At 39.1% G+C, this 16,776-nt stretch overlaps 1 protein-coding gene and 1 long non-coding RNA gene across 2 annotated transcripts in view; both read left to right on the top strand.

The window, feature by feature from the left end:
• si:dkey-19b23.7 (uncharacterized) overlaps window positions 1–5,674 on the top strand; it is a 29,791-nt gene extending 24,117 nt beyond the window's left edge. The window contains exons 7-8 of the mRNA XM_028799048.2: window positions 51–248; window positions 2,010–5,674. Of these exons, the coding sequence (XP_028654881.1) occupies window positions 51–248; window positions 2,010–2,128 (317 nt within the window). The 3' untranslated portion in view covers window positions 2,129–5,674. The remainder of the gene's footprint in view (window positions 1–50; window positions 249–2,009) is intronic.
• Window positions 5,675–7,441: 1,767 nt separating this feature from the next.
• LOC127527050 (uncharacterized) lies at window positions 7,442–10,192 on the top strand. Its single transcript, XR_007934415.1, has 2 exons — window positions 7,442–9,378; window positions 9,428–10,192. It is a non-coding gene; the product is annotated as an uncharacterized LOC127527050 (long non-coding RNA).
• Window positions 10,193–16,776: the final 6,584 nt, after the last annotated feature.

Here is a 16,776-nt window from a genome sequence, read left to right as displayed (position 1 = left end):
GGCTTACACAAGCTACTGATACTGTTCTAAATGATTTATGTCACTTACAGGTGTACGAATTTGGGATATGGTGTGGGAACTGGTCACCCTCTGCACCACTCCACCCCCTATTAATCCTTTTGCTCTGGACATGAGATACATTGAGTCCTTGCCACTTAGTGAGCGCTTTCTCGTCTCTGGAGCTCTGATTTGCTTTTTAGAGAGGATTGTCATCCACGGTGCCCCAGAAGCTGCTTACTATAGCCGAAGTGAGTTTGAATATTACAAAATGAATGTATAACATGATGAATATTAGAGGTGAATGGAAAGGCTGTTATCATGTTTTGTACTATCATGAAAAACTGAGTAATTAGTGTGCTGGTAACATTCTTTACAGTTTTCAAGTGCCTGACAAAAAATTGGAGTGGAATGGTCCTTGCAGTGTTTCCATGTAAATTTCACTTTAGTGATAATTCAGGAATTTGCTCGATTTTTACAATATATTAAAATTGATTGTGCTGTACAGTAATATAGAATCAAGTACATTAATTTATTTTGTTATGTACTCAAATAAATAAAATAAAATGAACAGGAAACATAATGAACTGAACAAATTAAATAATATTTAATTTGAACAGACAGATTGGTATGAGGTGGCTTAATGCTTCTGTGCATTTCAAACTTTACAAATCTAGATGTGTGTGTGTATTTGTATATGTTCTTTCTGTTCATCTTCCAGCATGTGCTATGGTCGGCAAACAAACTGTCAGCCATCTTTAGTTATAAATTTCTATGAGTGCATGTATGTGCCTCTGTATGTCCATACATGTACAGTATATTTAAATAAATTACAAATCTCAAAAGCTACTTGTGCAAAGTTTTTGCAAATCAATAGGCCTGGTCCTATGACTAAATGGAACAGACTGCAAAAATCCTGGTTAAATTAAACGTTTCTTACAATAGTCTCTGTTGTACATAGGTCAAACCATTTTTGAAGGATATGGAAATAAGTACTGGACCAAAAACAACAGGCCTGGAGCCTGTCACAAGACTAACACAGTACCACTTTTCTGAGAAAGATTAGTGAATTCTTTTGGAAGTTATCGTTGTACATACACTTATTGAGCAAATTATTACAAACACTGTACTAATACTTGGTAGGGCCTCCTTTGCTCTCAGTTCTCTTGAGAATGGATTCCACAAGATTTTGGAAACATTCCTTTGAGATTCTGGTCAATGATGATATGAGTGCATCATGCAGATTCTGCAGATTTGTCAGCTGCACATTCATGCTGTAGATCTCCAGTTCTACTACAACACAAATGTGTTCTATTGGACTCGGATCCAGTGATTGGGAAGACCATTAAAGAACACTGAACTCAGTCATGTTAATGAAATTAGTTTGAGATGACATTTGCTTTTTGACATAGCGCATTATCATGGTAAAAGTAGCCGTTAGAACAGGGTTGCCAAACTCCAGGCCTGTAGGGCTGCAGTGGCTGCAGGTTTTTATTCTAACCCTTTTCCTAATCAGCAAGCAGTTTTCACTGCTAATTCACTTCTTTTCCATTCATTTTTAAGAATTTCATCTTCTGAATAAATTCTTTTCTTCATTAAATGACAGCCAAACAGAAATGAGACGTACCAAGTGTTTATGTTACTATGTTCCTTGTATTCTGTTTGTGAAACCCCAAGAGACAAGGCCACCCTGAAGTTACTACCAGTGAAGCACCGAGTTCATGGTTTGACAACAGAATAGTCCAATAAGATCAATTTTCTTGTTGTTAGACCCTTCATTGTCATTTTTATTATCATTTTTGATTTTTTTATCCTTCTTCTACAGTACATGTTTTGACTATTTTTTATTCTAACTCTACCAAGTGGACAGACACACAGATACACAGACATTTTTCCTTTTATTATGGTGGAAACTCCTATAATAATCCAAAATGCATTTAAGTAATTGTGTAAAATGAATAACTTAGAGTGGATGTTTCTATGGAGTGACATTATTGAATTTGTCATTGCAGTTATGGAAGACCTCGAGAGACTCCATCTGTTTCACAGCCAAACTCTTTGGGACATACAGCATCTGAGACCTCAGATTCATGAGTTCAGAAATGAAGAACAAGAGATGCAAAGAAATTGAGGGCAGCCGCATCTATGTTGGAATTCTGTGATATTTTCTTAACCTGGAGAGACACATCTGTGGCCTTCTCAGGCAACTACAAATCAGGCAACTACAAACAGAGCAAGTCCTTGGTAGGGATTTTTTTAATGTTTGCCTCCCCTTTTATCCAAGGCGATTTAGAAGGTCACAATAGAGTACAAGTGTTAGCATGGAAAGTAAAGCCACTTGCTCAGGGTCACACAGTGAGGTAGATAGAGACAGGGTATGGACCAACCCTTGTAGTTTATGCTATAGTTCAGTCTATAAACATGTCAGCTCTATTATTCTTAGTTCATATTTGGCTGAAACCTTTTTATCCAACACAACTTAGAAGAACAGGATACATTACATTTATGCATGTGGATTTAAAAGACAGCAAAGCAAAGACGGGTTAAGTGACTCAAGTAGTACCACACAGTGAAGAGAAGTGAAGAATTGACTCAACAACCTAAAGTCCTGTGCCTTACACATTATCCCAAGTGGGTGGCTTGTTCCAGTCTAGTTCTTTTTTATACCCATGATCACCCAAACAAATTACTTTATAAAACTGTGAGAACATTTGTGTCATAAGACAGAAGTGAAGCAATTCACTGAGAAAGATTAAGAAGTTACAAATAAAGTAAATGATAACAACATGATAATAAACTGCTAATGTTATTTTAGTCCATTCTTTCACCTCATTCACAAGTGAATTTTACTTCCTCTTGGCACCGGAACTGTAAGCTCATCATTGACTAGGGACATTTGTCAGAAACATTTGATTAAGGCAGTTCATAATTGTTAGTTAATGCCATTTTTGATTGAATGACATTGAATTTTAAATAAACGTGGCAACATAACAGGTGGCATGTACAGCGAAAGTGCTGGAAAGCAACATCACAAGCTAAGAGAGTCAGATCTGCAGCTGGCTAATGGAGCCCTACTTTAGTTGAGTAGTAGGGTGGCTGTAGTCTCAACGTCCAGGATGGGGTGTTGGTCTGGCACATGACGGTATCCTCACACACAGTCACATTAATCTCATTCTATCATGGTTGAGCAATACACCTACCACACAGGTCATGATTAGGATTTCATTTTCTTGGCGGTTAAAATCTTGAAGACTTCTTTTTTGTGGGGAATGTTTGGTCAAGGAACCTCGTGGTCACATTTGGTTTTATGCCCAATAAGCTGATAATTATTACTGTCTCAACCCGCGAGACCATTTTGTTTCTTGTATGGCCGTGTAGTGGCGATGCTGTTAGGCAATCTCATTCACAGCATAATGAGTCGAGGGTTAACATGGAACATTAAAAATAAAAATAAAAAAAACGCACATGGATAAAAATATAACATAATTCTCACAATTGGTTCCTGCCTTGTGCCCTGTGTTGGCTGGGATTGGCTCCAGCAGACCCCCGTGACCCTGTGTTTGGATTCAGCGGGTTGGAAAATGGATGGATGGGTGGATAATTCTCACAAAATAAGTCGCACAATTACCAGTCAATCAGAACAAACCTTGCACCTGATACAAGCACCTGATATATACTTACAGCACCTGAAGGACAGAAAAAAGGTGCTAAGCGAAACGCAATACATCTGCCTTTCTTTTAGTTATAGCGTGCTATCTATGGACATTAATTAAAATGCAGTACGCTTTTGCATAGTATTTTAAACTGACACGAAAATCAGCGTACTGTAGTGAAAAATCAACCGATCACTTGGTTCATATGTTTTTAATCAGGACACCATAAAAACGCACCAGAACGAAACAGCTAACTTCCATACGTATTGCATTTCAGCGTTGTTAACACGTTGGATTGCATTTAATTTTGGTACAAATAACGTTCCATATCTGCAGTGCAGGATTTACGTATAAATTACACAAGCTATAGCTTAGGGCCCCCGCCTTCTTGGGGGCCCCCAAAACAAATTGTCCGAGTGAGCAATTGTCATATATACTTAAATATACTACAACATTATTTGTCCCAATCAGGCCCGGCCTTAGGCATAGGCGAAGTAGGCGACCGCCTAGGGCCCCGGTGTCTGGGGGGCCCCGGATCGACTCCTTGGTCTAATTTTCACACATTTCACAGAGCTTCCAGGGGGGCTCTGCCCCCCTCAGGGGGCCCCTGGACCCCCCCTTTTGCCTAGGGCCCCATAATACCTAAGACCGGGCCTGCATATCTGCGAAGCACCGCACATCATTGTCAGTTCAACACAGCGTATTAATAATGCTGGAAAATCGGAGTATTTGAGGCAATGTGACAAGCAGTAAGCCCAAGCCCAATTACTTTTGTTAGCTAACAACTACTTTGCTGTCATGTAGTTCTCCCGAAGTCACGAACCAATGAAGTGTTGTAAAGTTAATTAATGTAAGCTTTTCCCACCTACTCTAAATAAAGCGGATATTTTCGTGCATTGCTCTGCATTCTCCTCCAATCCTGTTTTTTTTCGTGTAATCCTTGCTTTCTTGGCACCACCCTTCTAATTTCTTTTACCTCTAAGTCTCCATTGTAAAAAATGCACGGGGGATTGTTAAAGAAATGCTTAAGAAAACGGGTAGTTTAATTTCACGCGTGCGGGGTTGTACTATTTGGGGAGGGGTCGCCTCATTTTCCCTACAATGGATACAGCGAAGCGGGATTAAACTACTTTGTATTTACTAAACTCATGTTCATTTATTTATGGGGATTTGAAAGGTTGTGCACAGCAGCCCAGAAACATCACTGGCCCATTGGGAAATCCTCCGGTGTTCCTGAATGGTTAAAACTTGTGAGTTGAGATTTTAAGTTGAGGTTCTCATCATATGCTGGCTACTGGATAGCAAATCTGCAACATCACCACCTGACACATCTACAGGTACTGTTATAAAACTAAAGCACATTTGTGTGTGTCCTCACCAGCGCTTGCCTTTTTTGTGCACAGTCCTATCTGAAATGTATATTTTTTTTCAACAATGCGTAGTAGCGCCTAATTTTGTTGGACAACAGGCATTTTGCTCCCAGAACTGTTTTTAGTCAATAAATAACAAAAACAGGAAAGTAGTTACCAATTTATTTGCTAAATATATAAATAATATCAAATACAATGTAATTGTGTGCACAGTCTCAACTTTTATGGACCCTCCATGATATATTTTTTTCTGAAAAAAGTGTTTCTGGCCAATGAAATAATTCCAGGAGACAGCTACAATGTGTAGCTCACTTGAAAGTTTACACAATTGAACTAAATGGAAACTGAACCAAAGTACCACATTTTTCCTTAATTCAGAACAAAGCAAACTAAATTCTTCTTCCTCTTCATCTTTTCTCACTTCTGTGTTGGATTGATGTGCCTGATCAATCGTCTCCATTCAGCCTGGTCCTGCACCTCTTCCCCAGTCAGACCCCTTTCCTTCACATCTTCTTTTACTTTATCCATCCACCTTTGCTTTGGTCTCCCTTGCTTTCTTTTACCCTGTACTTATATTCCCATTGCTCTTTTGCCCCCATATTCATTGTCTCTCCTCATCACATGTCCATACAACTTTAAACCACTTTCTTATATTTTCTTAGTATCTAGGGTGTTGTACCGTTTTAGCCATTATGAATTTAGTGAAAAGTCAAGCAAAATGACACCTTTTATTGGCTAACTAAAAAGATTACAATATGCAAGCTTTCGAGGCTACTCAGGCCTCTTCTTCATTATTTCTTGCCTGAAGAAGGGGTCTGAGTTGCCTCGAAAGCTTGCATGTTGTAATCTTTTTAGTTTGCCAATAAAAGGTGTCATTTTGCTTGACTTTTCACTATATTCTCTTAGATATTTCTACCACATTTGTTGTACCTCTGATTGTCTCATTTCTTATTCTGTCCCTTTTTGTAACTCCACATTTCCATCTCAACATTTTCATTTCTGCCACATCGAACCTCTTCTCCTGCTCTCCCTTTACTGTCCATGTCTCAGTTCCATTCATCATTGCTGGTCTTATGACTCTGTGAATGTCTTAAAAACCTCACCTTTAACCTTTGCCTTAATTCTTCGATTATATAATACTCCTGATGTCTTCTTCGAATTGTTCATTCCACTCTGTGGGTTATCTCTGCATATAGTTTTCCCTATTGGGCTACTACTGATCCTAGACATTTAGCTTTATCCCCTCACCTGCTCTCCCTGAAGGCTAACTTCTGAATCCTGATTATCTTTGAACCGTATTTATTTTGTCATAGCAAACTAACCCTTGAGTGTGAAAACGCTACCAAACCAGTCATTTAAATTTGCCATAACAAAGCTTTCTTAAATTCAGCCAATTGACTTCAGGGTTGTGTGGAATATTTAATGATGCTCAACCTAGTGAAACTGAACATGAGAGGAACCTGGAAAATCTCCACAGGGCATAAATGGCAGGATTTAAAGTGAGATTTATTAGGCTGTAGCCACTGAGCCACTTGCCATTCTTGTACGTTTTCTTTTAATTACTAAAAAGAAAAGTGGAATAGTCAACATTTAATATGCATGAAAAGATATTTTAGATGATGAGTCAACCAATCCATCCATTTTCTCACCCTTCTTATCCAGGGCTGGGGAGCCAGGATGCTGGAGCCCTTCCCAGCAAGCACTGGACACAAGGCAGAAATCACAACTGGACAGGACACCTACCCATGATGGCAGACAATTAATGGAATGCATAATTAGTGGAGTAACTGCTACATAGAACACCAGAAGCTTTCATGATGTCATTTAGAAATAATTTCTTCTCCATGTCCCACTGGTTAGACAGTGAGGAGACTCAAGCTAAGCCAAATCATCCATCCATCCATCCATTTTCCAACCCGCTGAATCCGAACACAGGGTCACGGGGGTCTGCTGGAGCCAATCCCAGGTCCCCAGGTCTCCCAACTGTGAGGCAGCAGTGCTACCCACTGCGCCACCGTGCCGCCCCAAATAATCATAAAAAGTTAAAAACAGACACACAGGGATAACTGGAAGTTTTCAAAAGATGGCCAAATAGCCAAAGATTAAGTACATCTCCAAGATTTCCAGCAGATCTATTCCTAGATTGTCCCCATTGAAGTGTTTTCATTTTGGGACACCACATTAACCCCATACTCTTCCAATGATTCAGTTCAAAGAGTGTTGGTCATTTTCAACATTGATTCAAAATGGTGAGCTTTAATTCACTTTGTCAATAATTTTAAGTGATTAGGACCTCTTGTTTCTCTGTTCAAGACCCTTTCACTTATTGGAGCAGGCCAAGGAAGCCCCAACACACTGTTTTCCAAAGATTCTAATAACGTTCTATGTATTTGTCCATTGAAGTAAAGATACCAGAAATTCCCACAAGACTTTGGGCCCATCCATTAATTGGATGGAAGACTATTTAAGAAAAGAATAGGTTGTTGCTGGAAGAAGTGTTAGTGAGGCAACCTTGTAGTCTGTGTGTGGACCCAAATGTCCCAGTACACTGATGGGAACACTATGCTGAAACCGATGCCATCTTTCGGATAGGACTTAAAACCGAGGTCCTGACTTTCTGCGGTCATGAAAGATCTCTGGGTATATTTTGAAAAGAGTTGAGTATATCCTGATGTGCTAGGTAAATTGTCCACCACAGCCTGGTCATTCTGACCCCATAATCATCCCCAGCCCCTTTTTGGCTAACTCTCTTTATCACTCTTTCACCATCTAATAGCTAATGTGTGGTGAGCCTAGTGGTGAAAAAAATGGCTGCCATCCCATCATCCAGATGGATTCTGAACATCGGTAGTGGTTGACCTTGCATCCATGTGAAGCATTTGCAGTCGATTAGAAAAGTGCTATATAAATGTAATTTATGTAATTGAACTTAATGGTGCACTCCTTTCACTGACACACTATGGCATAGTGGAATAGCATCCAAACTGTTCCCAGAAAGCTGCATGTTCATTTGCCATCACATGCTTACTGTGAGACCCTGAGTTAAGCCTTTCACCATTCCTGTTCTCCAACTGTAGAAAGAACAAATATAATAATTGTTTCTTGTGAAATAGTGGCCTCATTGTAACACACTGTAGAGTTTGAGCCCACACTCCTGTTGCTGAGTGGGTATCAAACAGATTTAACAAAACACCCTCCAATTTTGTTAGCCATTCTAACGTGTGGTAATTTATAGAGAGTACTGGAAGGAAATGGTAGGCAGTAGATGCAGTGCAACAGACAGCACAAAGTTGTTGTGGGCCGAGTGGCAAATGATAGAGCTGGCTTTGGGAGTGAGGTAACTCGATATGACACTGTCAGCCTGAAAGGGAGAAGAAACTTTGTACAGCAGGAGGTGTGGACTGAGGTGGAGGAGGAAAGGATCAACAAAATTATGCTTGGATGACATGGGAAATCTGGCAATGGAATCTACAAAGGATTAGGTTTTTAATCCAGGGAGTCTACGATGTTCTTACAATTCTGTCCAAGTTATTTGTACTGAACTTTGCTGAAACACTAGCGTGTACCCTGTGTTCCAAGACATCGACCCTGGAACACATAGTAAGCAGTTGCTCTAAGGCTATGTGTGAAGGACGATGTCCCTCAAGTCCATTGCGGAGACCATCAGCAAGGGGATAAGGGAATTCAGAGGGTCAATCGTCCAGTGAAGCTGATTGCCTGTGTGAAAGAGGGAGAGCAGCTACAACAGAGGGGCCAGTACTGGGAGAGCAGCCTGCTTTTCTCTGCACAGAAATTGGTGTTGCAGGTCAATTTGAAATTCCACCACCTTTCACAAAGAGTCCACTGAGCTCAGACATCACCACAAGACAGGTCATCATACTGAAACTGAATGTTCTGTAGAAGAGTGGATGGACACAAAATACGCAGAACAGGTGGATGATTGCCGCAGACAAGGGTGGAGGTCAAAGTGTATGCCCATCAAGGTGGGCTGAAGGGGCTATGCAGGCCAGTCCCTTAGTAAGGTCTATGGAGTCCTGGGTATGATGGGATGGGGCTGAACACAGAAAGCTATCAGATCCAACACAGAGGCAGCAGGGAGAGCCTCTAGGTGGACACAAGCAAGGCGTGATAAACCTCAGCAGGGTCACCTGGATGAGGGTGTCTGATGTTCAAAAGACCCACAATGCCCCCCAATTCCAGGCAGCATCAGATATGATGTGTCCAAGTTTGTGCCTCATTGGATGTATTCTCAAAGTGCATCTACCAATTGACTCGAAGACAAACTCTCAAGTCCCATTTAAAGCCGACATCTTCAGAGAATTGACTTTTCACTTGTAATTCTTTTTGCTGTTTTGTTTGTTTTTAAAACTATGTTGTTTTAGTTTAACTTCTTAAGCGGTGCCCCAGTTTTGTTGTTGACCAGTTGTATAAATGTTCTTGTTATTAATTTCTGTATTAAAAATAGAAAGTCTTGATTCTGGAATGCAGCAGTATCTGCAGGTCTTTGTGCCCATGCCGGATTTATGAAGTCCATTTCTGTTCATGAAGTCTTCTGCAGGTAGTCGTCTCTGACACAAACACATCGGCCTCCTGAAGGCTGCTTCTGATCTATTGGACTGGCGTTTGGGGCTTTTTCTTTACCATAAGGAGGATTCTTTTTTCATCAGCAGTGGAGATCTTCCTTGGCCTACCAGTTCTTTTGTGATTACTGAGCTTTATTCCTAATGATATTTCAGACACTTGTGTTACCGTTGTCTCTAATGGTTTTATTGTTTTTCAGCTTCATAACGGCTTCTTTGATTTTCATTGTCACAGCTCTTGTCCTCATGTTGAACAATGACAACTACTGACTCCAAATGGTAGAAGAAAGTCGAGGTAACTTATGAAGCAATGTAACCCACCTGAGGAATCACAAACACCTATTATGCCAAATGTCAGAAACATTATGGTACCCTGAAATGGAGGAGAGTGTGTCTTAAAATTATTGTCATTTCTACATGATTTACCCAAAATGTATGCAAATATCCTTAAAGTCTGCAACATGCACTTTAATCACATTTGAATTATTTGATTTGTAATTTCAAACTGTGCAGCAGAGGGGTAATTGAAGGAAATAAGTGTCTTTGTCCCAAACATCACGCAGTACCAATAAACCTCCTTTTCAAAGTTTCATCAGTTAACCTAAAGGTACATCTTTGGGGGTTGTTTTCTTTTGGTAGAGTAATATTTTACTCTAATTTCCCCTTTTGTATTATTAATATGTAGCCTTTGTCAGAATGCCCCAAATCTCCCAGACTTACCACTGTTTATAATGTATTGTACCATATGACTTCTCTCCACTTTCCCTTCAACATGTATAACAGTGAAAGGCAACCTTTTTCAAGTTGCGGCGCAAGTCCAAAAATTTTCTTTTGCGGCGCACCTGAGGGACTGCCCATAAATAAAGTCGTGACGACACAACCTATGGACAATCGCCAATAAAAACAGTAGCGTTCGTATTTTCTCGTTCTATATTTGTTCTGCCTTCTTCTATCTGTACAGTGAGTGAGATCTTCTAACAATGAGACTTTTTAAGTCTCATGAGATGTGTTTTTGACACCGCTGGTGTTGATATTATGATGAATGGTGAACAGCGAAAATTTTACCTTGCATTCAAAATAAATACATTAGTTTATTCAACAATCTGATTAACCGTTATCTGTTTTTCCAACATAAAATATTTTTTTTAAACATTATCTTTTTAATCAACCAAAAGTTCAAAAACACTAGCAATTTTAAATATTTTACAAAAGTCTTCGCGGCACCCCTAGAAAATGGCACACCGGTTGCCCGACAGTGATGTATAACCTCAGGCAATTAGGTGTAGTAAAAGACAAGCAGGAGTTAAGTTACACTTTAAATAATGTATTATTGATAATATTCATAAATAATAATAATAAGCAACGTACAAGTGAATATTGGCAGCCATATAACCTGATAAATGGTGATGTGTAGTTTCAGGTGGCACAAAGACTTGTCAGTTACTTAAAATGTCTCTAGTTAAGGCATCACTTGTGGTCAGCTTTCTTCAGAACAGGCTGCATGCCTGTCTCAATATGGCTGCCAAGCTGTGCTCTTCACTGTGTTGTCCTTCTCGGTTCATGGTGTGTGAGATGGTCTTTCATCAGTTTGGTAAGAGAGAGAGAGGGAGGGTTAGGTAAAGCAAGTAAATCTGTAGGTTTTCTGTCCAACCCCTAGAGCCAATAGGGCATCGTGGTACTTAAAGGCTTTTGATACAAGACAATTCCAAACAGCCGTACTTCAGACCAATGGAGGAATAGAACACCTTCACACCTGCCCACCAAACCATATGTTAAGGTAAGGCTTGGCAGTTAGGCTGCCTGGCTTTCCTGTGGGGGATGAGAGAGAGAGACTCCAGCAGAGAAACACTTACCAAACTTGTTTGAGGCACTTCCCCCCCAACCCTGTCGTAAAATTACCCTAAAGGGGGGAAGGGGTTCTTAAACCATCAAACCATTGCTGTTATTATCAATAATGTAACACTAATATTACATTGCTTTGTCTAAGTTACAAATAAAGACATACAAAATATTTATCAACTTATATGCAAAATTTCACATCACAACAGGGGTGCAGAAGGAAAATGAAAAAGACAAAAACACAGAGAGAAAATGCAGACTGCACACCTCCAGCAACTGGATATTGTAAACCGGGGAAAAGGAAACACCAAAGCATGGAGGAAATTCGTAAGCATTCAGCTGCCGATTACCAAAGCGGACCACCATGGCACTCCATCACAGTCTGATCGCCTGTATTGTTACTCTAAATGAAACAAAGAAATTGTTGAGAGAAAGGGCCAGAGGAACTCTGTTAGTGACTTTGTTTCTTATTTAATATTTTCTGCTTACCTGCAACCTCAGCATCTTGTTGTGCAATGATAGGTTACTTAAGATGCTTATACGCGTAAATTCCAGTTTGAGGGGGTCATCTGAATCCAGCAGGGGGCGCTAGCTCCCTGATTGGAATAAGCTCTTTAGTAATTGTGGCACCCTGTGGTGGGCTGGCGCCCTGCCCAGGGTTTGTTTCCTGCCTTGCGCCCTGTGTTGGCTGGGATTGGCTCCAGCAGACCCCCACGACCCTGTAGTTAGGATATAGCGGGCTGGATAATGGATGGAGGGAATTGCGGCATGTTATATAATCCAGAACTATATAGATATAATATAAAAAGGCTATACCCCCCCCTTAGTGATACAGCGGTAAAAAATCACATAGAAGAAAAAACTTATCTTTCTTTAATGACGGTTTATGCGGCATAACAGATGAGGAAGCCATGACAAGACCTTGTGTAGAGTCTGCCATTTTCGTCACTGCACTGGAAGGATTTTCAGGATCAGATGACATTATCTCCCATCTGTCCGTCGGCTTCAAAGGTGTGCCAGGCAATGTTCCAAGGCTTTATACTCTTTCTCCATGTGCAGGCCCACACTTAGGTAAATCATGCCATTCCAAAGAAGGAAAAGAAGATCCAATGTCATGCTGACTCTGACACACAGAAATAGTACAATGCCCAATTCACAGTTGTCCCTTTCTTGTCTTCTAATGCTTGCCTAGCAGTTCTAAATGATGAGCTCCTGTGTGCTAAATCTGGCCTTGTGTTAGCTGTACATGTGAGTGGATTTATAAAATATTTTTTGTACTTAGCACAGTGACATATTAAACTTATATACTTATTACATCATCTTCTGTGCAGAACAGTAATAAAGGATTTTTAGAAGCCTAAAATGAAGAGGTCTGATTTGATTTATGCTCTGACTACTAACCATTGAAGATTAGAAATTAAAGGCAGGGTGCTTAATATCCTGTCAGCACTAATTTCTTACAGTGTTGTATTATAAATGGTCTTACTATAAATGAGAACAGTGTTAAGTAGCTTTACTTTAAAAGTACTTTTATCAGCGAATGGTCGACTATGGAGACTGAGGTTCAACTTTTGAATCCATTTTCAGATTCCACTTTTTTCATTACACGTAACACATGTTAAACACCAAAGCCATCTTCAATAGAGAAGAGATGATTCATCGATGTGGAACATAAGACGCTTTTCACAGTCATCATCTGCCCAATGTCAGTGTTTGTTTGCTCCTTTAAATCTTTTCTTTTAATTTGCCAGTTTCGTATATGGCTTTTTCTTTCAAACTTAGAGCATCATCCCAGAGTTGCCTTTTCACTGTTGTAGATGATGTTGGTATTTGGAGTGCATTTAATGAAGAAGCCAGCAGAGGACCTGTAAGGCGCTTTTCTCTCACACTACAAACTTTGAATGAATCCTTTAGTCTCTTGGTAATCTGCCAACTGCAATAACCAAAAAAAAAAAAAAAACACAATAGGTGGACATGTTTCTTGTGAAAGCTGTTTTATTTTGGCCACTTTTGAGCCCAGAACTGAACTTTAGAAATGTTGGTATCTTGTAAACGAAGTGAACAGAATAACAGGCTTCAGCAGTGCTAATGCAATTCCAAAGGTTTCTTTAATAACCAATTTGCATTTAAAGTGGACTAATTAATGACAAAGCTAAGGGAGCAGACCATTAGGACACTGAAGGAATGGCTGCTGCTTTGCAGTTATAAGTGAATAATAAATTATAAATCAGTTATTTCAAGCTTCATTTGCCATTATAAATGCTACTAATGTCTTGGCTATATTTTTAAATTAATTTAATGCTGTCTTGATAAAAAAAGGTATTGATTTCTATCAAAAACTTCTGGGAATGTCCAGGGTATTGACTGACAGTGTACATACTCTCACATTTATTCTTAGCCCCTACTTTAACATTTTCAAATTAATCTTTACTTAAATACAGTTTTATAAACAGTCTTAACTAATATTGCTCCGCTATCACATGTAACCTTTAATACATTTGCCTTTCAAAATGCCAGACTTGACTTCCTTGTAATACTTCAAATGAAAGCCAGGTAGCGGCATCTAGAGCTGTCCAGTAAAATGCGTCATGACACTGCATGTCAGTTTAGCAATCACAAGCTGCACAGGACCATAAATCAAATTATAAAAGTAGGAAAATGATAATGCTCTTGATATAAAACAGTTTATTTGAAATAATATTGCTGTGGACATAAGAGTAATGGAAAACAGACAAAACACATTTGAAATAAGCCCATCCTTTTTCTTGACACTCTGGACAAGAGACTGCTAATTCTGTTTATAAAGGTACAATTTGTATGCAGTATTATTTTCTCAAAACATGCATCCATCTTCTAAACCTGCTTTATGACGTGGAGCAGTTGGAGCCTATCCCAGCAAGCACTGGGCATAAGGAACAAACAATCTCTGGGCAGGGCACTAGTCCATTGCAGGGCAGAGACACACACATCAAGGAAATTTGGCATCACCAGACCACCTCACCTGCATGTCTTTGGACTGTGGGAGGAAACCCTGGCAAACATGGGAGAACATGCAAACTCCACACAGGGAGGACCTGGGACATGAACCCCAGCTGCCTTGTCGAGAGAGAGCAGTGCTAAGTGTTTCTTCATTTTACTGAATGTATCATTGGCAATATCACTTCCAAGAAATGTCTACAGCTTTTTAAGCTTCATTTTTTAACCTGATAGATGGTTTTTCCAAAATCCAAAAGGCCTTTCCAGCATATTTTCAGTTCCTCCGGGCGCTCCGGTTTCCTCCCACAGTCCAAAGACATGCAGGTTAGGTGGATTGGCGATTCTAAATTGGCCCTAGTGTGTGCTTGGTGTGTGGGTGTGTTTGTGTGTGTCCTGTGGTGGGTTGGCACCCTGCCCTGGATTGGTTCCTGCCTTGTGCTCTGTGTTGGCTGGGATTGGCTCCAGCAGATCCCCGTGACCCTGTGTTCGGATTCAGCGGGTTGGATAATGGATGGATGGATGGATGCAGTTCAGATGTTCCAACCATTTTTAGCTATTCATAGTTATTTAAAAACTGAAAATTCAGATTTGGAGCAAAAAGACCTGTGGCATAGTATAAGAGGCCTTTTTAGACTGACACTCCTTGATAAAACACTGAGGTACACAAAAGACTCACCACCTCACTTTTGTTCACTGATGTAGGTTTTATTTAAGAAATTATGCAATAACTATTACAAAAAAAACAAAAAAAAAATACTTCATATATATTTAGAAGTGGCAGTTTTAAAAAACTTGACTAAAAAACAAACATTACAAAGGGGATTGTGCTTCAAAAACATTATCTGAAAACTAAAATTAGATTCTTGTGGAAAAACAGAACTATAATTAAAATGGTTTACATTTATTCAAAATACTCTGCAAGTGTTGAAAAAATGTTTAAACATCACATGCACTAAAAAGTGAGGGGCGGGGTGACATTCATATAATACTGTGTGCATACTATACTACCCAACATACATTCAACAAAATATATAAAAAAAAAACTTTAAATACTCTTATTTAAAAATGAAACTTTATTTAAAAATTCATTCATTTTTAAAATGTGAAGAAGTGTTTTATGATGACCTGAGGAGTCAAAATCTTTTAAAACCCAGCAGGTTCGTGGGCAGGCTAATGTGCTCTGTTGTAAAATACTCTACACAGTAGAGGGCGCCAAATACTAGTCAGCAGTACTTCACACTTGCTCAGTATGGAGTTGCTTTTTACATGTTGGGTAATACTTTTCATCTCAAAGACTACGCTTAGCATGCAGATTCTGTGCAACTTAACTAATCTAATATAGAGCTTGTAAATGAAGTTTATGTACAGTTTGACTATTAAAATATTATCGTTTCATCAGTTAATAATAAATGTATATTTTAATAGGCAAACTGGACTTAACGTTAATTATGCTCAAAATATGTATATGTAGAGGATGTGTACACATGTACATAAAAGATTTAAACCTTACTTTTCAAAAGAAAAAAATCTGCATGTTCAGAAATTGCATGCTAATGAAATTACAAAACTGACTCTCAGGTGCAAGCAACACAATATCCATTCAACTGCCAATTAATACTGAATTTTATTGTACTCAATATGCACATTTAGTCTCTTACACCCATGCGGTTTCTTAAGTTACAAAAAGGAAATGCAGTTATTTTGTGACATTTTAGTGATACTCTGAGCTTGTCTGAAAATATCATCAGCCTGTAAATGTGTCTAATTTGATGGCTTGACAAAGCACATTATGTAATTTTAGCTACTTACAAACAATTGCACAGCAGTTACGCAGTAAATACAGTTAAATACTTAGATGTTAGCTGTTATATAAAAATATTATATATACTGTATATACACACACGCACACACACAATCTTGAAGGTACCTCAGAAAATACAGATCCACTTCTACTACTGCCTGGCTCATCCAAATACATTACTACATATGAATGAGCTTAATGCATTAAATCATGGCCTCTGGACCATACTGCTAAAATAAATAAAAGTTACTTTTCAGGGTAAAAATGCACCTTGCTTAAATCACTTACTACTTGAAGTCAGCATGGGGTTGGGAAGCCAATGACAGTTTGAGGTTACTTTTATGTTTTGTTAATTATTAAAAAAAATGCAGAACTCTACCTACATTTCAAAATCAATTATGCTGCCAGAACACATTTTTACTGAACATCCAAGGCTTGGATATGCTAGTGTACTTCTATCAGACCAGCTGAAAAAAAATAAAATAAAATGTCAATGCGGTAACTCGGCTCACTAGGGCCGACAGATGTAGTGATCTGCTTCTGCTCTCCTGTTAGGTTAC

This window comes from Erpetoichthys calabaricus, chromosome 3, assembly GCF_900747795.2.
Source record: "Erpetoichthys calabaricus chromosome 3, fErpCal1.3, whole genome shotgun sequence".
Classification (NCBI taxonomy): domain Eukaryota; kingdom Metazoa; phylum Chordata; class Cladistia; order Polypteriformes; family Polypteridae; genus Erpetoichthys; species Erpetoichthys calabaricus.
The sequence above is the reverse complement of the archived record's forward strand: the minus strand, read 5'-3'. Positions and strand labels throughout refer to the sequence as shown.